This window comes from Camelus ferus, chromosome 4 (genome assembly GCF_009834535.1).
Source record: "Camelus ferus isolate YT-003-E chromosome 4, BCGSAC_Cfer_1.0, whole genome shotgun sequence".
In the NCBI taxonomy this organism is placed as follows: Eukaryota; Metazoa; Chordata; class Mammalia; order Artiodactyla; family Camelidae; genus Camelus; species Camelus ferus.
The window spans coordinates 75,345,470-75,371,795 of NC_045699.1; the positions used below are offsets into that span (position 1 = coordinate 75,345,470).

A 26,326-nucleotide genomic window follows, 5' to 3' on the forward strand; every position below is an offset into this window, starting at 1 on the left:
GCCCTACCGCACGTGGCTTTAAATGATGAAGTGAAGTTAAACCCCAGCAGGACTTCACCGTTGTGGGGCAGCTGTGCCCTCGGAGCACCTGCTGCGGGTCACTCCTGTCCTGGGCCCAGAGCTTGTCCCCACGGACAGTCACTCGGGGCTGCTTCAGCCACTGGGCGCCTCCACCTGCTCCCGGATCTGTCGCTGATGTCGCATCCTTACGTGTTGATGTGTTTGCTTGTGTCTGGGGTCTGTCCCGTCTGCTTTGCTTTTTAAAGGCTGTGTAGGCTATAAGCCCCTGAGACATCTTCTCATAGAAAAAGGTGTGTTTTCTGGTGGCTATAGGGCCAGAGGGCCACCTGCTGTAGTGGCCCCCTGCGAGCCAGGACCTGCCGTGGGCTGCACACAAGTGCACACCCTCGGGGCCCTGCGCACATACCCCTCGTGCCCAGAGGGGCCTCTGCGCCCAACATGGGGGACTGCCTGGGTCCGGCACTGGCAATGTTGGCAGTGGTGTGTCTGGCCTGGAGCTGCATCAAGTCCACATGCTGGACACATCTCCTGTGCTCCCCGTCTCTGGGTGGAGACCCCCGGTTGATGCCCTCCCCCTGCCTCCTCCCTGTGGCTCAGAGCTCTCTCGGCATGTCTCTCAGCCTCCCCTGGGCTTCCTGGTGACAGTCACTTTCCTATCAGGGTCCTAGTTTGCTGGGGCGGATTCAGACGAGCACACGGAGAGTTGGTAGTGGGTCCACCCTGCTGGCCCTCACTCGCACCTGAGTCTCAGGGAGCTCTTGATCATCAGACCGACCGTCCAGGTCTCCTAGGCGCTGCTTGGTCGGAGGCTGCCTGGCGTGTGGGCCCCACTGTCCTGGGCTGTCCCCTGGGTGGGCCCGAAGCTGGGCTCTCGCATTTGCTTTTGGTGCCCACGCCCGGCACTCCTGTGCATCAGGGAGAGGCCTGGCCAAGTGTGTGCAGTTTGCAGGCAGCGCCTGGCCTTTCCGCGGCAGAGGGTCCCTCCGGCTCTGTGCATCCTGGCTGGAGTGTAGCCGATCCCACACTGGCCTGGTTAGTGCCTGGCCCTCACTCTGCACCTGTCTTGTGTTTCTAAGTTCATCTGTTAAAAGTCACTGCTGTGGAATCCCACCTCTGCTTTGCCCTCAGGCTGGGCTGTTGGACCCGTGTCCCTTCCCGTTTCCTTCCTCGGGGCTCCGCTCTCTGATCTCAGCTCTGCCCCGAGAGGAGGGAGCCGCTCTCCGAAACAGCACGGTCTCCCTCAGGCCCCTGTTTTCCAAGCCACCATTCTAGGTCTGTTTAGAAATTTCTCACTAAATTGTGTTACTTTTGAAATGTAATTGTTGATAGTAAAAATAGTATTGTTTTCAACCTTATAAATACTAGCTTTTTGCACGTCAGCCGTGAAGTTACTCTCTCCCCCGTGTGGAGAAGGTTCAGGCGCCACTTAATGTGCTTGTAGCGCACAGCCTGCTTTGAAGGTGGGCTTCTCACGAGTCAGACAGCCGTTTACTCTCATATACCTGCCGGCTCTCTGGTTTTCAAGTACACATGCTGCTAGAAAATTAGAGGTTTCTCCAGAATGCACATTGGAAATCAGTTTTTGTTCAGTTAATTTTGGCAAGCGTTAAATTAGCTGGAGGAAGAGGCCTCGGAGGCCACTGAACCAGGTCCTCAGTAACCAGGCCGGGTCTCCGCCTGCCGCCCAGCCCAGCCTTGCTGAGGCCCCTCTGCGCCACTTCTCTGCCTGCCATAGCGGGTCTCACCTTTCTTATTTCTGAAAGTGTTGTCGCTGATGTGCTGTAAACACTTTTTGCCAGATTAACTTAGAAATGAAAGGCTTTCTTTGAACTAAAGGTCTGACGGTGGTAGTGATCCTGTCTCTGAATTCAGGTTTGGGCGGCTCAGCCACGGTCTGCAGGAAGAGCGTAACGTAGCTCCTGAGACTTCTGATTTAGGGGTCTGAGCCCGGGGGGGCGTCTCCTCACCAAGCAGCAGCTGTCACACCTGAGCTGTCCCTTGTCTCACCAGGCGGGCGCCAATATCGACACCTGCTCGGAGGACCAGAGGACCCCGCTGATGGAGGCGGCCGAGAACAACCACTTAGACGCGGTGAAGTACCTCATCAAGGCCGGTGCCCTCGCGGACCCTAAGGTACTCGTGGGCCAGAGGCACTGTCTGGGGTCGGGGTTTCTCACGAGGAGGAGCAGGGCTCGGTAGCCGTCAGACAGACACTGCAGGGTGTCTGGAAGTGGCTGGTTCACCCTGCCTGGTTGCCGGTCTGTTCGCAGGAGATGCTGGTGAGCACTGGACCTGACGGCGGGCTGCAGCTGGTGGGGGCGTGCAGAGGCGCGTCCCCCCTTGCCTGGTGGCTCACCCGCCGTCTTCTGCCTTCGGCCCGAGCAGGTGGGCAGAGAAGAGAAGTAGGAGAAGGCACTCAGACGGGCAGGGGGACATGGAGGGGGCTCTGCTCACAGGTGACGTGCTCCTGTGTGTGGAAAACCATAAAGAATCCACACAGAAGATCGTTAGAACTAATAGGGGAAGTTGTAAGGCACGAAATCAGTACAGAAAGACCAGTTGTGTTTCTGTGCACTTGCAATCAGCTATCAAAAAAGGAAACTAAGAAAACAGTTCCGTTTACAATAGCATCAAAAAGAATAAAACACTTAGGAATAAATTTGACCAAGAAGGCAAAAGATTTGTGCACTAAAACGTTGCTGAAAGAAATTGGAGATACAAATAAATGGAAGCGTATCCTGTGTTCACAGATTGAAGGGAGACTGTGCGTTCATGCCCTGGTGTCGGCGGAGCACTGGTCCCAGGACCTGCCGGTGCTCAGGCCCCTTACTACATAAGGTGTGCCGCAGTCAGCCTCTGCGCCTGGGGGCCTGCACCGGGGATGCTGGTCGTGTCGTCACCACCCAGAGTGACCTGCACTTCAGTGCAGTCCCCCTCCGAATGCCAGCGCCGTTCCACAGCCTGAGACTCATAGCGACTCTCACGGGGCCCTAAACAGCCAACGCAGTCCTGCAAGAGAACAGAGCTGGAGGCCTCACCCTTCTGACTTCAGAACTTATGACTAAGTCACAGTGACCAAAGCAGTGTGGTCCCGGTGCAGAGAATAGACAGCCAGAAATAAACCCGCACACGTGCGATCATGGGATTTTTGCCAAGGGGCTAGATCGTCCGTTAGGAGGAGAGATCGGTCTTTTCAGCAAGTGGTGCTGAGGAAACAGGGTGTCCACACACAGAAGAGTGAAGTTGGGCCCCTGCCCTACAGTGTGTTCAGAATTAACTCACAGTGATCAGAAACTGAAACTTAAGAGCTAAACCCGTACGACTCTTAGAAGAAAACAGGAGAATCTTTGTGACATTGGATTTGGCAGTGATTTCTTAGTTATGACAACCAAGAACAAAGAAACAGTAAAAGAAAAAAATAGATAAGATTAAACTTCATCAAAATTAAAAACTTTTGTGCATCGAAGGACACTAGTCCAGAGAGTGAAGGAACAGCCCACAGCAGGGGAGGAATGTTCGTAAATTCTGTGTCTGAGAGGGGTTACTCTCCCGAGTATATAAACGCCTCCTACCACTCAGCAGCAAAATCCAGCCCAGCTCAAAAACAGGCAGAGTTTGGGTAGACATTTCTCCAGAGAACGTGTATGAATGAATGGTCAGCTCACACAGGAAAAGATGCTCCGCGGCATTGTGAGGCACCACCTCATGCCCTGAGGACAGCTGTTAGTGAAAATCAGAAGAGAAGTGTTGGAGGTGTGGAGAAATTGAAATTCTCTAACGGTGCTGGGGGAGCGTAGAGCGATGCGGTGACTGGAAGGCAGTTTGCTGGTTCCTCAGAAAGTTGAGCTGTGGGTCACTATACGATCTGGCAGTTCCAAAGAAACGGGAAGCAAGGACACGGGCAGGAGTGCCCTCTTGTTGCAGCGTCGCTCACAGGGACCACGGGGTGTCCTCCGGTGGACGGTGGACAGGCCAGGCTGGGGCCATCCCCACAGTGGAGGATTGCTCAGCCTCGCGTCAGGAAGGAGGGGCGTTCTGGTGCAGGCCGCAGCGTGGGTAACCTTGACAGCGTCGCACCAGGTGAAGAAGCCGGACACAGGAGGGCAGGTACTGGTGGCTGCACTCGTGTGAGGGCCCGGAACAGGCCGGTCTGCAGATCCAGAGTAGTGGATCCTTGCCTCCTGGGCACCAGCCTCTGCTTGGGGGTGGAAGTGCCGAGCGAAAAGAGCGGTGGTGCCCCAGCGCTGCGTGGGTGGTCAGTGCCCTTGATAGTGGTCAGAGTGGCGAGGTTTATGTCTGGTGCAGGCGTGTGTATGTAGTTCCACCACAGCAAGAATGGGAAGGAAGTCTCGTAGTCTCACTGTAATACACATTTTTTCCAATGAGAAAGTGACCACACTGTTTATACTAATTTATTAACTCCTTTTTCCCATCAAATTAAATTCTATTTTTTGTTAATAAGTATTATTCTACAGCATTGTTTCAAGTGGCTACGTTATTTTTTCTTGATATAATTTTTAATCTTTACAGATTTGCTTATTTAGTATTTGTCATTTTCAATTTTTATTCTACAGTTATTTAATAGACATTTTCATAGCTAAATCTTTGCACGTGTTTCTTGTTTTTCTTTTTAAGTTCTTTTTTACTTCCTATTTTTAAAACTTTTATTTATTTAATTTTGGGGGGGTAATTAGGTTTACTTACTTATTTTCAGAGGATGCACTGGGGCTTGAACCCAGGACCTTGTGTATGCTAAGTAAGCATCTGCTCTGCCCCTGAGCTACACGCTCCCCACACGTTTGGTTTCTTTAAGTCAGATTTCTGGACGTGGAATTGCTCATTCAGAATACATTCTCATTTTTAAGGCTTTGATACCTGTTTCTGAATTGCATCTAGGAGTGTCTGAGCACTAATTTCCCTGCAGTTTTACCAGTGCCAACTATTAGTGTTTTTTTTAGATATTAACAATTTGATATGCAAAAGTTGTTATTCGTTCCTTTTTTTTTTTTTTAGTACTCTTTTAATTTGCTTCTCTCAAGTGAACATGTTTTCGTGTACAGTTATTTACATGTGTTGTGAATATTTTTTTCAAGCTTGTATTTGGCCTTTGTTCTGGGTGAATTTTGAGATCTGGAAACTTTTAGTTTTTCTGTAAATATGGATAACTTATTAATCCCCTGTCGTGGTGGGTGGGCAAGCTCTGCCCAAGTCTCTCCAGCAGACAGTTTCCAAGCTTCGTCACGGGAGTCAGTGCCCGCCAAGCAGAGCACCACCGAGGGCACAAGGGCAGTGTGCGGGCCTCACAGAAGCAGCTGGCGCCAGCAGCTCAAGGGACTGGAGCAGTGGTGGTTTGGGGAGCAAATGCTAACGTGGGCAGGCTGCCCACGCCCTTACCAGCAGACTGAGTGCAGCAGGGAAGGGCCCTTGAAATTGGAGCCCAGTCAGAAGTTCCTCTGTGTGAAAACCAGGCTGTAGATCGTCAAGCTGTTTGACGTGTAGCTGGAGTCCCAGAACAGAGAGAAAACCAGTGGGGAAAAATACATTGAAGGGAAGGTGGTCATAAATTTCCCAAATTTGGTGAAAAATAACCTACAGATCCCAGAGCCTCTGCAGACCCCTGCTGGACGCACACAGGCTGCCGCCCCCAACCCGCTGTTGATGCCAACACCAAAGACGAAACTACCTAACCTGCAGAAGTTAAGACCAGAGGTTATTTTTGTGATTCCGCATTGGGAAAGATTTCTTCAGTGAGACACAGGAAAGTACAGAAATGACGGATATGATCAGGTGCAACAGAACTCAGGATTTCTGATCAGCGAAAGGTGTCACGAGGCACAGGGAAGGCAGGCTGCCACCTGAGAGGGTTTTGCAGCCATAGAGCATCAGGCTGCCTTCGATGAGGAGGGAGACCAGGCAGCTCCCAGGAGAGGGCGTGTGTGTGACCGAGGGGTGCAGGGAAGGCGCCCGGTCTTTCAGACGCCCAGACACACCCATCCTCTGGCCGCTGAATCCATAAAGGCCATGTTGGTGTCGGGTGCCGTGGCAGCTCTCGCCCGAGGAATCAGGGAAATGGGAACAAAACAGCCAGAAACCACAGCCTCAACCAGGAATGTGCAAAACCGGACCGGTTTTTCAGCATTGACATAATGTGCTACCTGCCCTGTACAAAGGCGAATCTCAAAGTCAGAATGTTGAACTAAACATGAATGCAGAAGGGTATATGATAAGTTACCTGTGGACAATTTAAAAACATAAAACCATCATTTAGGACCACCTACATTTGTAGCAAAAGTGTCAAAAGAGGTGTCAGTGTAACAGTGGTTGGATTCCCTGGGTCTGACTGCACACTGAAATGGGCTTGGATTTGTTTTGAGATGGTTCGGCTACTGTGGTGCATCGAATGTCCTTGAAGAGATGGAGCTGAAAGCCGAAGGAGACGGGCCCCCTGTCCCCGGGAGCGGCTGGAGGCGGTCAGCTGTCAAGAGGGGTCAGGCTGCAGGACCAGCTGCCCCAGCCCCACGGGGTTTCTCTGGTCCTAAATGGCGTTTGTGTTGCAGGACGCAGAGGGCTCCACCTGCCTGCACCTGGCTGCCAAGAAAGGCCACTATGAGGTGGTGCAGTATCTGCTTTCAAATGGACAGATGGACGTCAACTGTCAGGTAAAGCCTCGCCTTCCCCTGCGGCACTCACAAGACGGTCTGGCCACAGGGCTCCCTTGGCGGCAGTCCTGGCCTCGGCCATCCTCCACGGCCTCCCCGGTGAGGTCCTGGGAGGCCTGGCCTTGTCCCCCCCCCCCCCCCCCCCGGCCTGCCCACTGGCTGCTCCGCAGACTCACATACTCAGACTCTGTGCTGCTGGTGTCTGCCTGGGCCACCTGGTGTCCCTGAGGCCTGTGTTCAGATGCTGCTCCCTCCAGCAGGACACCCTCCCAGCCCCCAGTCTTCCTTCCTGGTCGCAGCCATCAGCTGATAGTGCACCTCTCCCCAGGACCTGCCTCTCGTCTGCCTGTGTCTCCACCACTGCTGGACCCCAGGGTGGGCTTGGTGTGGCCTCGGAGCCTGGTGTGGGGCAGGGCCTGTAAGTGCCTGCTGAGTGAGCAGCTGGGAGAGCAAACCCAGGGGCTTCCAGGACGCCCTCAGCTGAGACCCCTCCACCATCCCCTCTTTGCCCCCCCCCCCCCACCAGCTCTCCGGGACCCTCCATACTTAGGAACCAGAGCTCTGAGATGACTCCATTGTCACAGCGGCCCATCTGCCTCCCCAGCTCCTAGGCCCCTCACCCTGTCTGTGAGACCCTCCCAGGTGGACAGAAACACAGCTCCCTATGGTGTGGTTTGTGGGCTCCATGGGCCTGACCCCCTCCTGTTTCATCTTTCATCTCCCATCTGGTCAGACTTGGTGACTCGCTACGGCCGGGCTGGCCCCAGGGGCAGACTTGTGCCGTCTCTGCCGTGTCCCCAGTGCCCCTGGGAGGCCCAGAGTGAGCTCGCTTTAGTTGCAGAGGCGTGTGTCCCCCTGGGAAGTGTGATCAGAACGTCAGGAAGTCGTGTTAGGATGTTTGGAGGATTGAGCCTTTGGTCACCAGAACAAGAATTGGCCATGTGGTTCCCATTTCCCGAGTTGCCACCTCCTGGTTGAAACAAGGAGCTCGTTGGAACCATGACCCAGCCTGCAAGTGGGGTCTGCTGGGGGGCTTCTGCTCCTGCCCTTACCGGAGGGGCGGGAGCTCTTCATGGCCTCCGTTAGTCTCTGGGCTCCGGTGTCCGTCTGTCCGCAGTCCTTGGCTGCTGTTCTTGCTTCGTGCTTGACGTCCGTCCCTGGGACCCGCAGGACAGGCAGAGCTTCCTGCCACCCAGACGCGGACGCTGCGAGTTGGGTCTGCTCTGTGTCACCCTGGCCCTTTACCTAGGAGATTCCGATGTCAGGTGTGCTCGGCGGTCCCGGGCTGCCCAGCAGACTCTGCCTGCGCTCCCCGCCCCGCTCCCGCCCGGGGCCGCCTTGCGGGGTCTGAGCGTGCTGTTCTCAGGCCACGCGTCTCTGGGAGCTGTGCCGCATTTCTGTTTCTTTCTTTTGGAATTAGGACGATGGTGGCTGGACGCCCATGATTTGGGCCACGGAGTATAAGCACGTTGACCTCGTGAAGCTGCTGCTGTCCAAGGGGTCCGACATCAACATCCGAGACAACGTGAGTGTGGCCTCCGTGTTCGGGCCTGGCGAGGGGGCGCGCGGGGCGACGGTTGTGGTGGGGGGAGGGCGCGCGGGGTGACGGCCATTGTGGGGGAGGGCAGGGCGAGGCCGTGAGGAGGGGGCTGGGCGCGCGGGGCGACGGCCGTGGGGGGGAGGGCGCGCGGGGTGACGGTTGTGAGTAGGGGGGCGAGCGTGCGGGGCGACGGCGGTGGGGGAGGGCCTGGCGACCTGGCGCGCGGGGCGACGGCCGTGGCGGGGGGAGGGCGCGCGGGGCGAGGCTGTGAGGAGGGGGCTGGGCGGGGCGACGGTTGTGGTGGGGGGAGGGCGCGCGGGGTGACGGCCGTTGTGGGGGAGGGCAGGGCGAGGCCGTGAGGAGGGGGCTGGGCGCGCGGGGCGACGGCCGTGGGGGGGGAGGGCGCGCGGGGTGACGGTTGTGAGTAGGAGGGCGAGCGTACTGCGGGGTGACGGCGGCGGGGGGGGGGGGGAGGCGAGGGCGCGCGGGGCGACGGCCGTGGCTCCTCCTCCTCGAGGCGGGACCCTGGCGCCTGGCCGTGGATCTGCCCTCTTTCCGCTGCGCCGGCAGCGGTGCGGTGACCCAGCCGGTTCTGTGCTTACTCTGTGTGCGGGCCGGTTACTGGGTGTGAATCAGGGGGTAGTTTCCTGACACCCGGCCCTTGGGCGGGTCTGCGTTTTCAGAGGTGTGTCCGGGCTGTGACCGCGTCACTGACTCCCAGCTCTGTGCTGGGGACCAAGGGCCCCAGGGCACACCCCACACTTGGCGGTACAGGTGTGACCGCTGCTGTCACCGCAGCAGCCTCCTCGGAAGGAAAAGAAGGGGGAAGGGTTGGCTGCACCGTGGTTTCCAGGCTGTAATCTAAGGTACCCGCCGGTGGTTAGTTTCATAGGACAGATTAGTTTGCCTGGAAAACGGGGTTTCGGGCCGAGGTCAGAGGACTCGCCAGTTTCTCTGGGAACAGGCCTCAGCCACGTGTCAGTGTGGCTGTTAGGTCACAGGAAGCACTAGGCAAGTCTGAAGAACTTAAAGTGGGAGTCGTCGGGGACCCATAGGCCAGTGCGGTGCTGGGGGTGGGAGGGTCGTGGGGCTGCTCCACATGAGACCCTGTGCTGCCCCCAGGCAAGAGAAATGGGCTCCCAGGACCCAGACAGGGCGTGGCCTGCAGAGCTGGGTCCACCTTTACAGTTAGCAAGGCCGCAAGTGGGAACTCCAGCACAGACCCATCCGGCTGATAAGGAAATAAGAGGCCGACTGGGCCCCAAGAGAGGAGTCTGAAAGCGCTGTTATGGATGGTGCGTGTCTGCGCGGCACCCCAGGGTGTGAGGCTGGAGGGGGAGCGCACCCACCCTCAGCTCTGAGCCCCGCAAAGACCTGTTCGACGGAAGGATGGAGCAGTGGCCGGTCCTTCCTCATGGCTTCTCAGCCCGGGGACCTTCCCCGCTCAGAAACCGGGGCTGCAGCTCGCAGCCGAGGTCCCAGCGTTGGGAGCAGGAGCGGCTGTGAGCGCGAAGCCCTGGGGGGATCGGGTGAGGATGGGCAGGAGGTGCCCGGTCCCATGTGGCTCCTTGGGGGATGTGGCCATGTTTGGGGCAGCACCAACCCCATGTCCTTAGGCAGTGCACAGCCTCGTGGCATCCAGCGGTGTTGGCTCTGGTGCTGGTTTTTCTCGCCAGAAAGAGCTGATTAAACTGTGTACTCGTTATTTGTGTGAAGAAACTTTACTGTTTTATTTTACCAGCTTCATTGATGCACAACTGTACTGTGTAAAGTGTGCAGTTGGGTACCTGTTTCCCCAGCCTCCCTCACACAGCCAGGAGAGCAGAGGCCACTTACCCCAGGTTTCTTTCCGCGCCTCCTAACTCCCCCCCCGTAACGTCTGCCGCCGGTGGGTTCTCTCTCAGCCCTCTCCTCGCAGGCCTGCCCCGCATCAGTCTCCCTTCCTGTCCCTGCAAGCTGCCCCTGCCTGCTTGTCCTGCTCTTGTGGCTGGCGGCCGGGTCTCCTGGTTGGTGGCATAGCAGCTGTGTGACCTTCCTGTCCAGCGATTCCCCTCCTGTGTGGGGCCTTTCCATGTATGAGAAACCCAACACTTTCACAGTCAGTCTTTATCTTCCCTGGCAGAGGGTCTCTTCAGATCTTTTGCTCGTTTTTCGTTGGATTGTCTATTTTTCATTCTTGAGTTGTGAGAGTTTTCATGTATAGTGGATATGAGTTTTTGTCACCAGTCCTAATCTCTGTCTTTGGAGCAGTGTGAGGTCTGCATGGTCAGGCCCCATTTATCCGTTGCTCCTGTGTGGACCGTGCTTCGCTGTCCTGCTGGAGAAGGCGTTGGGATTAGCCAGGACCTCAAGCCCGTCCACACCCTGTAGGGTTAGGTGCTGGCGCCCCACACGGGCCTTGGCTTGTGGCCTCTGGCTGCTTCTGCAGTGTGTTTGGAAAGCCACCCTTCCTCTCTGGAATTGCTCCCTGGCCCTCTGCCGCGCTCAGGGCCCAGGGATGGGCCCGATCTCCTGGCCCCAAGCAGGGCGCCTATCGTTGGGCCAGGATCCGGCTTCCTGATGACCATAGTAGCTGTGTGGTCTGCGGGGAGAGCCCTCCAGGAGCAGCTCCCGGCTCCCTCCCCAGTGGTGTGCATTCCTCTCCACTTTTCACTAAGCACTGCAGCACGTCGTTGGTTTACACAGCAGTGACCTTTTGAATAGACAGTGACAACACAGGTCCCGTGCATTAGCCGGTGTCCCCTCTCCTCTAGCTCCTCCTCGCCTGCTTGGTCCCTCGTCCATGGCTGCATTTCCTGTAGTGCCGGGCACCTTGTGATGGATCCACTCAGCCTTTTAGTACCCATGAGGTCCTTATTTTACCTTCACTCATGAAAGGTATTTTGCTGGATACAGAATTCTAGCATGACAGTTTTTAATTTCAGTACTGGAAGTGCATTGCTTCCCTGAGTCCTCACACGAAATGTTTCCAGTGAGAAGTTCCCAGTGGCGTCCTTGTCTCTATTTCTCTGGACAGAACTTGCTTTTTTTCTTTTGGCTGCTTTTGAGATACTGTGTTTTGCAGTTTGATCACGCCATGTCTGGAGGGGTGCATGTGCTCAGGGTTCGTGGAGCTTCTAGGATCTGTGGGTGCGGGGTTTGCATCAAACTTGGAAGTTTCCTGGTCGTCATTTCTTCCAGGGCTGCTTCTGCCCCACCCACTTCCCAAGGCCCCAGTTCAATGGGCGCCACGCAGCTGGAGCTGCTCCGTGCTCGCTGATGTGCTTTCTTTGTGAGTTATTCTCACTCTGGGTCCCGGCAGGGGCTCTGTGCTCTGTCTCCAGGCTTGCGGCTGTCTCCCCTACGCTGACCCCGCTGCGCTTCCATCAGCCCTTGTGGTTTCCAGCTCTGAGTGTCCTGCTTGGGTTTTCTCAGTATTTTCTGAAATACGTCTCTTCTCAACATACCAGCTGCTTTGACTTCCTCGTTTGCTGGTCTAACCTCTGTGTCTGTTCTGGGTTTGACTGGGCTGGTTTTGCTCTTCATTGTGAGTCCAGTTTCTTGGATCTTTGTGTGTTTGGTCACCTTACGCTGGACATCAGACATTGTGAAATTACCTCGTGGGGAATTTGTATTTGTGGAACTGTCTCCATCCTTGCTCTGGGTTCGGCGAAGCTGCTTGGAAACGATCCAGTTATTTTGGGTTTTGCTTTCCAGGTTTGTGAGGTGGTCCAAGGAGCTCTCAGCCTGAGGCTGGCCAGCCCTCCTGTTTGGGGCCAGTGCTGAGCCTCAGGTGTCCCCCAGAGGTCCAGGGCAAACGCACAGCTCTCCAGAGCCCCTTTCCTGCCCCATACTGCTGCGAGATTCCCTGGGCCTCCCCTCCTCCTGGCCCCTCGGAGCAGTGAGCGGTGGTCACAGGCCCCTGGCTGGTTTCCCTCCCGGGGACAGCCCTCCGTTGCTGGTGTCCGGTTCTTGGAAACTGTTCTTTCACATGTTTTGACTGTCTTACTCTTTGGTTCTTTCAGGTATGGGGTGAACTCTGTGGTCCCTCTTGCCCCAGCTGTGCTGGGACCCCCCCCCATCAGATTTGTAGGCCTGTCACAATGTGACAGGTGGACCTCAGAGAGGCTGGGAGGTGGCACGGCCCACTATGAGAAGGCTAGGGGCCTAGAGGGTTCTCAGGACAGATTTCTGACGATAAAGACACAGACCCTTCTGATGAAAGGAAGAGGAAAGAGGGCCCTAAGGAGACTGTTTGGCACAAAAGCTCACAGATGTGTGGAGGGTGGAGATGAGGGTGGGGAGCTTCTGAGAGTAATACTCGGGGAGGGGCCAGACAGGGGCCGGCTTCTCAGGGATCCTGAGTGTGACCAAGGCAGCTGCATTCCTTTGGGAAGGAGAGAGAGGGGTGGTGGGGGGCACGAGACCACTTAGCTCCTACTTCACTCTTTTCTTTCCCGAAGTTCATGGGGCTGGAGGGGAGAGTGGACGCAGGGTGGAGGTGGGGCGCAGGGTGTCCGTGTGGTGGGTGGGCGGGCCCGGCCCCCTGCTGGCATGCATACCTCTGGCTGGTTGTACCCGAGGAAGGAGGGAGAAGTGGAGCTGGAGGCTCATGAGGAGGGGCCAGAGGCTGCTCAGCCTGGTGGCCCGGCCGGGGTGTGCGGGGCTCTCCTGTCATTCCGCTGTGTCCCCAGCAGCACAGGCCGAGCGTACCTGCTGCTGTAATTACAGCCGTTGCTGCCAGGCAGGGCCGGGTGTTTTCTCCTTTCCATGTTTATTTCTCAGTTTAATTTTATATAAGTTGTTCTTTACTTTCCTGTCCTTTGCACGTTCAGTGTTTTCAAAATTGCAGTGTACTGTAACTTAGTGTGATAGTTTTATAGTCATGTGTATGGTCTGTGTGTGACAAACCATGTATTTTTCACATGGCACAACTATTTTCCCCATTTCTCTTTGCTTCATTAATGATTTTTATTTGACAGAGGCCCTGACGAAATAAAACTTTAATTTCATCAGGGTTATCTGTTCAAATCTTCTACAAGTATAATCCTGTCCTGCAGTTATAACTCTGCTCCAAAGTGAATGTGGTTCTAAAACTAAGTAAAGCACCCTAGACACTACATTAGTGACATGCTGTATTCAGGGTGGTCTGATTCTGGCTGACTTTTTCTTCTACTTGTGACATATTCTGTACTGTGACAATGTCACTTTTATAATGAAAACAAGATAAAACAACAGTCTTGGCGCCGCATGTGCCCTGGCCTCACGCGCCCACTGTCTTTTGTGCAGGAGGAGAACATCTGCCTGCACTGGGCGGCCTTCTCGGGCTGCGTGGACATCGCCGAGATCCTACTGGCCGCCAGGTGTGACCTCCACGCCGTGAACATCCACGGTGACTCGCCACTGCACATCGCTGCCCGGGAGGACCGCTACGCCTGCGTCGTGTGAGTGTCTGCGGGGCCCTGGGGAGGTCAGCATGGCTCGAGGAGGATCCTTATGGAAATCCCCAAATCCCCAGGTCGACCGTGGCGGGCCCCCACTTGGGGCCGGAGGAGTGGTGCCCACGGGAGGGCCAGAGGGGCTTGCAGAGCTGCTCGGGGTCCCCTTCGTCCATGAGTGCCCCCCAAGTCGCTCTTGTGTCTGCTGGGCGCTGACTGAGCACGTGGCCAACTGGGCGAGGTTTACCTCTACCATCTCTGCCCATTTATCCTGAGGGTGCCTCTGAATGGAAAAACTGAGAGAAGTCAAATACCGGCCTAGTTCTTATGTGCTCTTTCTGCCAAGGGGCAGGTGACTTGACAGTAAGTGTGGGGGAGCAGGGTGAGGAGCTCTCGGTGAGCACAGACTGGTCCTTCTGAAGCCAGGGCACCTCCCTTGCTCTCCCTGACTGTAGTTGCCGTGTGCATCTCCCTCGCTTCTTCACTTGTGGGTCTGATCATGGTGTTGATGCGTTGTTCTTCAGCCTCTTCCTTTCACGAGACTCCGACGTCACCCTGAAGAACAAGGAGGGGGAGACGCCACTGCAGTGCGCCAGCCTCCACTCGCAGGTGTGGAGCGCCCTGCAGATGAGCCAGGCACTCCGTGACGCTGCCCCCGACCGGCCTGCCCCGGTGGAGAAGATGGTGAGCAGGTGAGCCTGAGCCCGAGGCCGGGTCCACGGCGAAGCCCCGGGCCTCAGGGTTCAGCCCAAATCTCCGGGCCGGGCCTGGCTTGGGGCAGCACTGGTACAGGAGGGTGACTCCCACTTCCCTCTCAGAGACATCGCTCGGGGCTATGAGCGAATCCCTATCCCATGTGTCAACGCTGTGGACAGCGAGCCGTGCCCCAGCAACTACAAGTACGTGTCTCAGAACTGCGTGACGTCCCCCATGAATATCGACAGGAACATCACCCACCTTCAGGTCAGCGGGGGTCCTGGGGAGGCCCGTCGCAGGAGGACTGCGTTGTGGGGCTGGGGAGGCTAACAGAGCTTCCAGGGAACGGGTCCTGTGTCCTGTGCCGTGAGCCCCCAGGGCTGACCCGGCTGCCTTTCCCTCTGGCTGTTGGCCCAGGTGCCCCGGGTCCCCTCCCTCCCGGGCCGCAGCCTGGTGCCTGAGCGCTTTCTCCTGCCCGCACTCCCCCCTTCCTAGGGGCTGCACCCCAGGTGTCCTTGAGAATTGGGGCGGGGGGTTGTGCAGCTCTGTTCAGAAAGCACACGTCAGACTCCGGTGCGGCGTGGAGAGCTGGAGCAGAACTGCCGCGCCCCTGACGCCTGCCCGCCCGCCCCCCAGTACTGCGTGTGCATCGACGACTGCTCCTCCAGCAACTGCATGTGCGGCCAGCTCAGCATGCGCTGCTGGTACGGCAAGGTGAGCCCGCCGGGCCTGCCCTGCCCGGCCCCGGGGTGGGAAGCTCGAGGCCCCTGGCTGGGCAGGGCCTGGGTGTCCTGGCTACAGGGGAGACATAGGCCCCAGGTGGAGTCTCCAGAGTTGACACTGGGACATGGGTAGCAGCAGAGTGTGTTGTCTGAGCGGAAGGCTGAGGGTGTCATAAGCAGGGTTCACATGTCCGCCTGTGCTCTCTGCGGAGGGGCAGGTTCTTACTGTTCAGAGTAGCCTCTGAAGCTGCTGGGGCCTCAGTCTCGGCCTGTACAGCCTGGGCACTGCCCCATGGCTTTGAGGCGTCCAGGTTGTAGGACAGAAAGATAGGTGCCTGATGCCCCCAGAGCTAGGGGTTTGCAGGCAGCAGGGCCGAGGGTGCAGAGTGGCAGTGGGTGTGGGCAGGTGGTCCAGCCTGGAGGCTGCAGGACAGGAGTCCAGGGCTGCTGGCCACTGAGGGAAGTGGAGGATCCCCCCAGCTGGCAGCCTCAGTGAGGCTGAGAGGATGAGGGGAGGCAGAGAGGCTGATTGGGGGGAACAGAGACTGGCCACAGTCGGGGGACCAGGGAGAGCTGTCCAAGAGGTTTCAAGTGCTGCGTAGAGCTCTGGTTGGAGCCTCCCAGTGGACTTGGACAGAGCTCCTATCACCCTAGGTGTAGAGTTGACCAGGAGCCGTGGTTTCCGGGCCAGGGCTTTGGTCTGCAGAAGTGCATTGGTGTTTGTTCAGCGAGGGTGCTGAGCGCCGGGCCTCACTGCGTGTGTCCCCAGGACGGCCGGCTGCTGCCCGAGTTCAACATGGCCGAGCCACCCCTGCTCTTTGAGTGCAACCACGCCTGCTCCTGCTGGAGGACCTGCCGGAACCGCGTAGTGCAGAACGGCCTCAGGTGAGTGCCGCCGGGGTGACACCAGGGTCTCTGGAAGTTTGGACGCAGTTGAATCCCTTAGCAGCTCGCTGTGTCTCACGCGGATGAAAGGGGCATGTGGCTGGGTGCATGCGTGTGCGTGCGTGCGTGTGTGTACGTGTGCATGTGTATGTGCGCGTGGAGGGAGGTGCACCCCAGCCCTCGGCCTCCGAGGATATTACAGGTGTTACAGAGAACAGAAGCCCCACCTCCTGCCTGCCCGGATGGCTGAAGGCGTTGACAGGCTCGCCAAGCAATTTCCAAGCCCAGAGCTGCAACGTCGGCCCTGAGTGCGGCCACCCTGACCCTGTGTTAATGCGTGTGGGGTCCCCAGTGCTTCGTCCTCTAAGTGTCTCACAGCCGTGGGGCACAGCTCCTCCCTCAGGCATACGGGTACCTGGTTCACTGACTGCCCAGAGCCAGACCCTGGGCTTCTTGTCATGACCCGTCCCTCCGTGAATGTGCCCAAGATTTGAAAAATCCAAGGTTATAAGGGGAAATTCATATACAATGTAAGTTTAGCTGAATAGTATTTTGGGGTCTCTCAATATCAGTAATTTTATAGTACTCGTGACCAGTCCCTACTTCTGTGGCCTTGTGTGGCAGGAAGTCCTTTGTCCTTTGGGGGTGAGGACAGACATGCTCATATCCCACAAGGGCCACTGGACACACAAATGCAGGTGGGATGCCCATGGCTCTCAGGGCCTGGGCGAGGCCTCCATGCCTTCCTCTGGAGCCAGTCCCGCCCAGTGGTTGCCACACTGCTGGAGCTCACCTGCATTGCAGCCTGGGGCCAGCAGACGTGCTAACCCCTTTGTCCTGTCACAACCCCATGGCTTGGCTCAGACCTGAATTCATGTTAGGGGCGAGGACACAGGTGCATAGAGGCTGGGGCTGCTTTCCACACGCAGGCCTCCCGGCCCCTGGGGGTGTGAAAGGTGCCATGAGTGACCCTTGGTACCCAGGTGTGTGGGGTTGGGGCTGCCCTTGGGGTCGCTGCTCCATCGCACCTGAAGGTCTGAAGTATCTCCGGACAGGAGAGCTGGTTACTCACTTGTGTCCTGATGTGAGTGTGAGCTGTGCCGTGGAGTGTGGCTGTGAGTGGCTGACCCTGTCTTCCAGGGCGAGGCTGCAGCTCTACCGGACGCAGAACATGGGCTGGGGCGTGCGGTCCCTGCAGGACATCCCCCTGGGCACCTTTGTGTGCGAGTAAGTGCGTGCCTGGCCGCTGTCCTGGGGCGGGTGCTGCTGGGTGGGGGGCCCCAAACTCACTGAGGGGGCAGCCCCGCCTGCCTCTGGTGTTCTGCCTGCACTTTCTCACCATCCTGTGGCTCACTTGAGAAGACCCACCGGCATTTGGAGATTTCGGGGGTCTGTCATCTTGGATCCCTGGTCAGATGGAGAGTTTCTGTGTCCTCATCTTCACAAACCCAAGTTAAATCCCAGTTTGGTCCCAAGCAGAATTGTCCATGATGCTCAGGCAGTTGTGTTGGTCCCTGTGGTTGCTCTGAGTCAGGGGTAACCAGGCAGCTCGCCTGCACTTCTCCAGGTACGTCGGGGAGCTCATTTCTGACTCAGAAGCGGACGTGCGGGAAGAAGACTCCTACCTCTTTGACCTTGACAACAAGGTAATGCGCCAGGGGTTGGGGCAGAGGGGTGGGGGTGTGAAGGGACTGTCAGCGTGGAGGCGTCTGTTCTGGCCAGGTAGGGCATTAAGGAGGTTCGCCCAGCGTCCAGCACTGGCCTCCCTTCTGGGACCTCGACCCGGGAGGTCCTAAGCTTGCCCAGTGAGCTTGGTGTGAGAGCGAGGGGTCTGGGACGCACCACTGAGCACCACCTCCCCGGTGTGGGCTAGAGCTGCCGAGCGCGTTGGGGCCAGGCGTGCGGGCTGAGGGCCACACGCGTGCCCAGGTGGGTGCCTCCTCCCATGGCCCCGGCCATGGATGCAGGTGGGGAGTGGGACCCAGGCTTTGTCCACCGCAGGGCCCTGCTCTCCAGAGCCTCTGAGACCACTGCATGCTGCCCCCTCGCCCCAGCCTCGGCCCACCGTCCCTCTCTGAGTGTCACAGGAGAGAAGCCTGGGCTCCGGGAGGCTGTGTCTGGGGCACGGTGACCCGTCCTGTGCTGCGTGCACGTGCGGAGCTGTAGCCACGTGGTCACCCCTGCCGCCACATCTGCTAAGTGATCGGCCTCTTCCTACTTGGGTTCTTATGGGCTCTGGATCACGTCATCCGTGGCTGCTGGCTGCCCCGGGTGGGTTGCACGTGTAAGCTATCCCAGGTCACGTCCCCTTCCCTTGGGGTTCTCAGGCGTGTCTGCTCTGTTTTCTCTCTTGAACTTTCTGTGTGAGTTTTAAAACCGACTTGCCAAGTTCCACAGGACTCTGTTAGGGGTGTGATCGGCACAGCCCCGAGCTGTGGGCCAGGTCGGATCACCAGGTCTTCGCCACCACTTGTAGGTTGTGAACACGGAGTATCTCTTCACTCGTTCTCACTTTTAAAATCACCCCTAATAATGTTTGTTTTTGTTTTGATGTAATTTGTATTTTCTGTTGTTGTTTTTAACAGTAGGTTTGACAGGTTTTTTTAAATCAACTTTATTGCCAATAATTTGCATCCAGTGAACCTTCTTCGGATGTATGTTTTAGTGCTGACAGGCGCGTCTGCCGCTATAGTCGCCTGCACAAGGAAGACGTGGCCACCTCTGTCACGCCGAAACCCTCTGTTGGCCGGGGCCCCGTGGCTGGAACCCTGTAGGTGAAATCTGGTCGCTCTCCTGTGTCTGGCTCTGCGCCTTCCTGATGGACTAGGTGACTGGGCCGGCCGGCTGGGCTGCGCGCTTGCCCTGGGCAGACCACTGGTTCCAGTCTGTGCTGGGAGTGGCCTGCGTTGGGCTGACTTGGCATCTGTGGGTGCACGCGTCTGTTTCTCTTAGGGCGAGTTTTTGGGGTGGAACTAGCCATCCTGGTGGGTGTGCTCAATCGCTTTAGAAGAAACACAGTTCCCACGGCGGTGGTCTGTGCCACCCACACTCTGCCAGCCTGGAGTGGTGCTCGGACCCTGACCAAGGAGGCCCTGGGCGCAGAGCCCTGCTCACACCCTGGTGGGGGCCTCCTTGGTCTTTGTGAGCAGCAGTTCGCCAGCCTGACGGGGCCTGACTGCCAGGCCGCAAGTCGTCAGAGTGTCACAGGAAATCTTTTTTTTTTTTTTTTAATATTTTTTTTATTGATTTATAATCATTTTACAACGTTGTATCAAATTCCAGTGTAGAGCACAATTTTTCAGTTGTACGTGAACATACATATATTCATTGTCACATTTTTTTCTCTGTGAGCTACCTTAAGATCTTGTATATATTTCCCTGTGCTATACAGTATAATCTTGTTTATCTGTTCTACAATTTTGAAATCCCAGTCTATCCCTTCCCACCTTCTGCCCCCTTGGCAACCACAAGCTTGTATTCTATGTCTATGAGTCTGTTTCTGTTTTGTATTTATGCTTTGTGTGTTTTGTTTTTTTTTTAAGAGTCCACATATGAGCGATCTATATGGTATTTTTCTTTCTCTTTCTGGCTTACTTCACTTAGAATGACATTGTCCAGGAGCATCCATGTTGCTGCAAATGGCGTTATGTTGTCGGTTTTTATGGCTGAATAGTATTCCATTGTATAAATATACCACCTCTTCTTTATCCAGTCATCTGTTGATGGACATTTAGGCTGTTTCCATGTCTTGGCTATTGTAAATAGTGCTGCTATGAACACTGGGGTGCAGGTATCTTTTTGAAGTAGGGTTCCCTCTGGATATATGCCCAGGAGCAGGATTTCTGGGTCATACGATAAGTCTGTTCCTAGTCTTTTGAGGAATCTCCATACTGTTTTCCACAGTGGCTGCACCAAACTGCATTCCCACCAGCAGTGAAGGAGGGTTCCCTTTTCTCCACAGCCTCTCCAGCATTTGTCGTTTGTGGGTTTTTGAGTGATGGCCATTCTGACTGGTGTGAGGTGATACCTCATTGTAGTTTTGATTTGCATTTCTCTGATAATTAGTGATATTGAGCACTTTTTCATGTGCCTATTGATCATTTGTATGTCTTCCTTGGAGAATTGCTTGTTTAGGTCTTTTGCCCATTTTTGGATTGGGTTGTTTGGTTGTTTCTTATTAAGTCGTATGAGCTGCTTATATATTCTGGAGATCGAGCCTTTGTCGGTTTCATTGTTTGCAAGAATTTCCTCCCATTCCGTAGGTTTTCGTTTTGTTTTACTTATGGTTTCCTTTGCTGTGCAGAAGCTTGTAAGTTTCATTAGGTCCCATTTGTTTATTCTCGCTTTTATTTCTATGGCTTGAGTAGACTGTTCTAGGAGAACATTTTTGAGATGTAGGTCAGATAATGTTTTGCCTATATTTTCTTCTAGGAGGTTTATTGTATCTTGTCTTATGTTTAAGTCTTTGATCCATTTTGAGTTTAATTTTGTGTATGGTGTGAAGGAGTGTTCTAGCTTCATTGATTTACATGCTGCTGTCCAGTTTTCCCAACACCATTTGCTGAAGAGACTGTCTTTATTCCATTGTATATTCTTGCCTCCTTTGTCGAAGATGAGTTGACCAAAAGTTTGTGGGTTCATTTCTGGGCTCTCTATTCTGTTCCATTGGTCCATATGTCTGTTTTTGTACCAATACCATGCTGTCTTGATGACTGTAGCTCTATAGTATTGTGTGAAGTCTGGGAGAGTTATTCCTCCAGCCTCTTTCTTTCTCTTCAGTAATGCTTGGCACTTCTAAGCCTTTTGTGGTTCCATATAAATTTTATTATGATTTGTTCTAGTTCTGTGAAACATGTCCTGGGTAATTTGATAGGGATTGCATTAAATCTGTAGATTGCCTTGGGCAGTGTGACCATTTTAACAATATTGATTCTTCCAATCCAGGAGGATGGGGTATCTTTCCGTTTTTTAAAGTCTTCTTTAATTTCCCTCATCAATGGTTTATAGTTTTCTGGGTATAATTCTTTCACCTCCTTGGCTAGATTTATTCCTAGGTATTTTGTTACTTTGGGTGCTACTTTAAAGGGGATTGTTTCTTTACTTTCTTCTTCTGTTGATTTATCGTTAGTGTAAAGAAATGCAACTGAGTTTTGAACATTAATCTTGTAACCTGCTACCTTGCTGAATTCTTCGATCAGCTCTAGTAGTTTTTGTGTGGACCTTTTAGGGTTTTCTATATATAGTAACATGTCATCAGCATATAGTGACACTTTTACTCTTCTTTTCCAATGTGGATCCCTTTTATTTCTCTCTCTTGCCTGATTGCTGTGTCTAGGACTTCCAGGACTATGTTGAATAGGAGTGGTGATAGTGGGCAGCCTTGTCTTGTCCCAGATTTTAGTGGGAAGCTTTTGAGTTCTTCACCATTGAGTACTATGCTGGCTGTATGTTTGTCATATATAGCTTTTATTATGTTGAGATATGTTCCCTCTATACCCACTTTAGTGAGAGTTTTTATCATAAATTGGTGTTGAATTTTATCAAATGCTTTTTCTGCATCTGTTGAGATGATCATGTGGTTTCTGTCCTTTCTCTTGTTGATGTGATGTATTACATTGATTGATTTGCGTATGTTGAACCAGCCTTGTGTCCCTGGGATGAACCCCACTTGGTCATGATGTATAATCTTTTTTTATGTGTTGTTGGATTCTATTTGCTAATATTTTGGTGAGGATTTTGGCATCTATGTTCATCAGCGATACTGGCCTATAATTCTCTTTTTTGGTAGTGTCTTTGCCTGGTTTTGGTATCAGGGTGATGGTGGCTTCATAGAATGAGTTTGGGAGTATTCCATTCCCTCCTTTTCAATCTTCTGGAAGAGTTTGAGAAGGACTGGTATGAGTTCTTCTTTGTATGTTTGGTAGAATTCCCCGGTGAAGCCGTCTGGTCCTGGACTTTTATTTGTAGGGAGGTTTTTTTTATTGCTATTTTGATTTCATTTCTAGTGATCATTTTCTTCAAGTGGTCAGTTTCTTCTTGATTCAGTCTTGGTGGACAGTATGTTTCCAGAAACTTGTCTATCTCTTCTAGGTTATCCAGTTTGGTTCCATATAGTTTTTCATAGTATTCTCGTATGATATTCTGTATTTCTATTTGTTGTAATTGCAGGAACTCTTGATGAGCCCGATTGGGCCCTTCGCGAATGTTTCCCCCAACCTCCCCTGCCCCTGCCCGTTTCATGGAGCAGAAAACACTTCTCATTGTTCCTGCTTTATGTGCCCTAAGAAAACTGCTGCAAGGCTGTGAGGATCTTCTCAGAATTTTTACATTTTTAGCAAAATTATGTTTGGATCCACGATCTGTTTCCAGCCAGCCTCTGTGTGTGGTTGAAGATGAGATTCGAGGTTCACTTTTTTTTTTTAAGTCACTTTTTTTTTTTTTTTGGTGAGAACAGTTAAGGTTTCGTCTCTTCTCTTAGCAACGTTCAGTTCTACAAAACGATCTCATGAACTGTAGTCACCATGTTGTACGCTGGATTCTCAAACCTTTCACCTTGTAAGGTGACCAGCCTCTTGTGGTTCCCCCACTCCCAGCCCTGGTGACCACGGTTCTACTGTGCTTCTGTGAGTTTGCTCCACATGGACAACCTGCGGTGCATGTGTCTGGCTGCTCCCTTCCCACAGCACAGTGTCCTCGACATTCGCCTACGTGTCCCAAATGGTGGATTCCTTTTTTTTTGTTTAAAGGCTGAGCAGTGCTCCATGGTCTGTATACACCACATGTTTTTCATCTTTTCATCCATTAGTGGACACTGAGGTTGTTTCCATGTCTTGGCTGCAGTGAACGCGGGGGTGCAGACGTCTCTTCAGGATCGTGGCTTTGTCTCCTTCGGGTTAATACCCAGCAGTGGAAGTTCTGCTCTTAGCTTTTTTGTTTTGTTTTGTTTTTAACATTTCTTATTGAATAATAGTCATTTTACAATGTTGTATTAAATTCCAGTGTAGAACACAATTTTTCAGTTGTACGTGAACATATATATGTTCATTGTCACTTTTTTTTTTTTTTTTTGCTATGAGCTACCACAAGATCTTGTTTATATTTCCCTGTGCTATACAGTATAATCTTGTTTATCTATTCTGCATTTTAAAATCCCAGTCTGTCCCTTCCCACCCCCTGCCCCCTTGGTAACCACGTTTGTATTCTATGTCTATGAGTCTGTTTCTGTTTTGTATTTATGTTTTGTTTGTTTTTAGATTCCTCATATGAGCGACCTCATATGGTATTTTTCTTTCTCTTTCTGGCTTACTTTACTTAGAATGACATTCTCCAGGAACATCCATGTTCCTGCAAATGGCATTATGTTGTCGGTTTTTATGGCTGAATAGTATTCCATCTTATAAATATACCACATCTTCTTTACTCAGTCATCTGTTGATGGACATTTAGGCTGTCTCCGTGTCTTGGCTATTGTAAATAGTGCTGGTATGAACACTGGGGTGCAGGTGTCATTTTGAAGTGGGGTTCCTTCTGGATATATGCCCAGGAACGGGATTCCTGGGTCCTATGATAAGTCTATTCCTAGTCTTTTGAGGAATCTCCATACTGTTTTCCACAGTGGCTTTCCTTGCTTCCCTCTCCCACTCTTAATGATTTAGATGTCTTCTTTTACAATTCTGTGTTTATTCTTTTTGTAATTCATGGCAGTTATCTCCTTTCCAGTTTCGAGTTTCTCATTTTTGTAGCATCCTGCTTCTTTTGTATTTAGAGTAGACCTGACAGTTTTTCTTTTAGCATGGGTTTGGTGTCACTAAACTCTTTTAGTTTCTGCTTGTCTGTGAAGTTCTTTATCTCTCTTTCTATCCTAAATGATAGCCTTGCTGGATAGAATATCCTAGGCTGCATCTTTTTTTCATTCAGGACTTTGAATATATCTTGCCACTCCCTTCTGGCCTGTAGTGTTTGTGTAGAGAAATCAGCTGAGAGCCTTATGGGGGTTCCCTTGTAACTCACTCTTTGCTTTTCTCTTGCTGCCTTTAGGATCCTTTCTTTATCCTTGACTCTGGCCATCTTGCTTATGTTATGTCTTGGTGTGGGTCTGCTTGGGTTCTTCCTGTTTGGGACCCTCTGAGCCTCCTGTACTTGGATATCTGATTCCTTTAGGTTTGGGAAGTTTTCAGTCATGATTTCTTCCAATACCTTTTCAATCCCGTTTGTTCTTTCTTCCCCTTCTGGAACCCGTTATGCGTAGATTGGCACGCTTTATATTATCCCATAGGCCCCTTACATTGTTTTCATTGGTTTTTATTTGTTTTCCTCTCAGCTGTTCTGATTGGGTGCTTTCTGTTGTCCTGTCTTCTAGGTCACTTACCCGTTCCTCTGCATTATCTAGCCTGCTTTGTACAGACTTTAGATCAGCTCTCATCTCAGCAAATGAGTTTACTAATTCTACTTGGTTCTTCTTTATAGCTTCTATTTCATTTTTGACATATTTTGTATCTCTAAACACTATTTCTTTTAGTTCCTTCAGTACTTTGATCACTCCTTTTTTGAAATCTTGATCTAGTAGGCCATCAACATCTATTTCCTTAATCGTGCTTTCAAGGGATTTCTCTTGATCCTTTATTTGAGAGTGGTTCCTCTGCTTCTTCATATTGCTCATATCTCTCTGGCACTGTGGCTTAAGGAGTATTAGTTATCTAGTTCTCCTGGAGACGGTGTGCTCTTAATGATTTTATCGAGAGGTCTTTGTGTCTTCGCTCTGTTTCGCGAACTCAGCTTGCTGTTTCCAGAGGCCCTCTGTTGGCGCCCTCTTCTGTGCTGCTCCCAGTGGCGGTTGGCTAGCAGATCACACCCCCTCCCAACACTGGGTCAGGTGCTGAGCTCTTACCCGGTGGGCGGGCGGGTCACACACCCCCCACCCCCCCCCCGTCGATGCTGCAGTCAGATGCTACACTCCAGGGAGGCAGGTGGGCGGATCGCGCCCCCTCCCAGCACTGTTGTCAGGTGCTGCCTTCCTGCCAGGAAAGCGGGTTGCCGCCTGCCCTTTCCTGCAGGTCTCTCCGCTCCTCTCAGCCTCCGGTGGGCATTCTGAAGGCGGGCTCGGAAGACCAGTGGAACGGCCCTGCCCCTGCTCCATCCCAAATCTCAGCTCCTTGTCTTGGCGGAGCAAGTTCTCTGAGGTGTTAGGGCAGAAGGATCCTATCTGCCTCCAGCTGTAAACAAGTTTCAGTCCTGCCTAGGAGTTTGCGGAGCCTGGGTGGGGATTCAGGTCTTGGCCCCGCCCCTGCCCGGGCGCTGCACACAGGAAAATATGGCGGCTGTGGCTGCACCCCGCCTCTCTTCTCGCGAGAAGTGCCAATAATGGTGGCGCAGGTCTGAGGAGACAAAGGCTGTGGCGCCCCTCCCCCCAGGGCACACCAGCCATGTTGCTTTGCTTTTTTCGCAATTTAGGGGGGACCGAGCTTGTTCTGCTCCGTATCCTGTCCCAGCCCCCAGCTGCCGGCTCAGATCTCAGGCTGGGTGTCGTAGGGACCGTTCGTGCCCGTTTAACTCAGTTCTGTCAGTCAAGGGGTGCTCGGGGCAGATATGAGCCTTGGAGGTTCCCCCTCCGCCCCACTGGCCTCTCCGTTGGAGAGGGGAGACCCAGCGAACGAGCGCCAGTTCTCCTTTGCCGCTCCCTCCCCGCGGGATCGGTCCCGCACTGTTTTGCTTTTTCTTCTTTCTTTTTTCCTTTTCTCCTGCCAGATTTTTGGCGTCTTTGTCTTTCGAAGAGGGCGACGTTCTGTCGGAGTTCGGCAGGTGCTCTGGTTGGCTGAGTGGGTCCGTAGATGTGAGTTTTTGGGTGTATTTGTGGGAGAGGGTGAGCTACACACGTCCTTCTACTCTGCCATCTTGCTTCTCCTCTGCTCTTAGCTTTTTGAGGAGCCTCCATCCTCTTCTCCGTGGTGGCCACACCAGTTTGCATTCCCACCAGCAGTGCTCCAGGCTCCCTGCCTCCACCTCCTCGCCGACTCTTCTCATCTCTCGTCTGATGATTTTCTCACTCGTGTGAGGTGACATCTATGTGCTTGTTGTCACGTTTCCCTGATGATTTGTGACGTTGAGCATCTTTTCGTGAGCCTATTGGACATCTGTGTGTCTCCTTTGGAAAAATGTCTGTTCCATTCCTCTGCCTATTTTGTGGGGGGAGGTGATTAGGTTTATGTGTTTACTAACAGGGGTGCTGGGCACTGAGCCCAGGACCTCATGTTCCTGAGCACGCACTCTACCTCTGACCTGCACCCTCCCCTCTTGCTGCCTGTTTTTCAAATTGGGCTGTTCGGGTTTTTTGCTTCTGAGTTGTAAGAGTTCTTTATGTGTTTTGGGTATCAGCCGGTTTTCATATGC

General features: G+C 53.4%; 1 protein-coding gene across 21 annotated transcripts in view; it reads left to right on the top strand.

Annotated features, from left to right (window-relative positions):
- The window catches only part of EHMT1 (euchromatic histone lysine methyltransferase 1), a 119,331-nt gene that overhangs the window by 87,385 nt on the left and 5,620 nt on the right, over positions 1-26,326 (top strand). For 11 of the 21 annotated variants that reach the window (XM_032479067.1, XM_032479066.1, XM_032479064.1 and 8 more), the window contains 10 exons: positions 2,032-2,154; positions 6,579-6,680; positions 8,101-8,205; positions 13,489-13,643; positions 14,162-14,329; positions 14,456-14,600; positions 14,877-15,047; positions 15,825-15,940; positions 17,081-17,167; positions 17,508-17,586. In XM_032479067.1, coding sequence (XP_032334958.1) covers positions 2,032-2,154; positions 6,579-6,680; positions 8,101-8,205; positions 13,489-13,643; positions 14,162-14,329; positions 14,456-14,600; positions 14,877-15,047; positions 15,825-15,940; positions 17,081-17,167; positions 17,508-17,586 — 1,251 coding nt within the window. Of the gene's footprint in view, positions 1-2,031; positions 2,155-6,578; positions 6,681-8,100; positions 8,206-13,488; positions 13,644-14,161; positions 14,330-14,455; positions 14,601-14,828; positions 15,048-15,709; positions 15,782-15,824; positions 15,941-17,080; positions 17,168-17,507; positions 17,587-26,326 lie in introns of those variants that run through there. The other 10 variants (XM_032479058.1, XM_032479063.1, XM_032479065.1 and 7 more) reach the window with 7 other exon arrangements.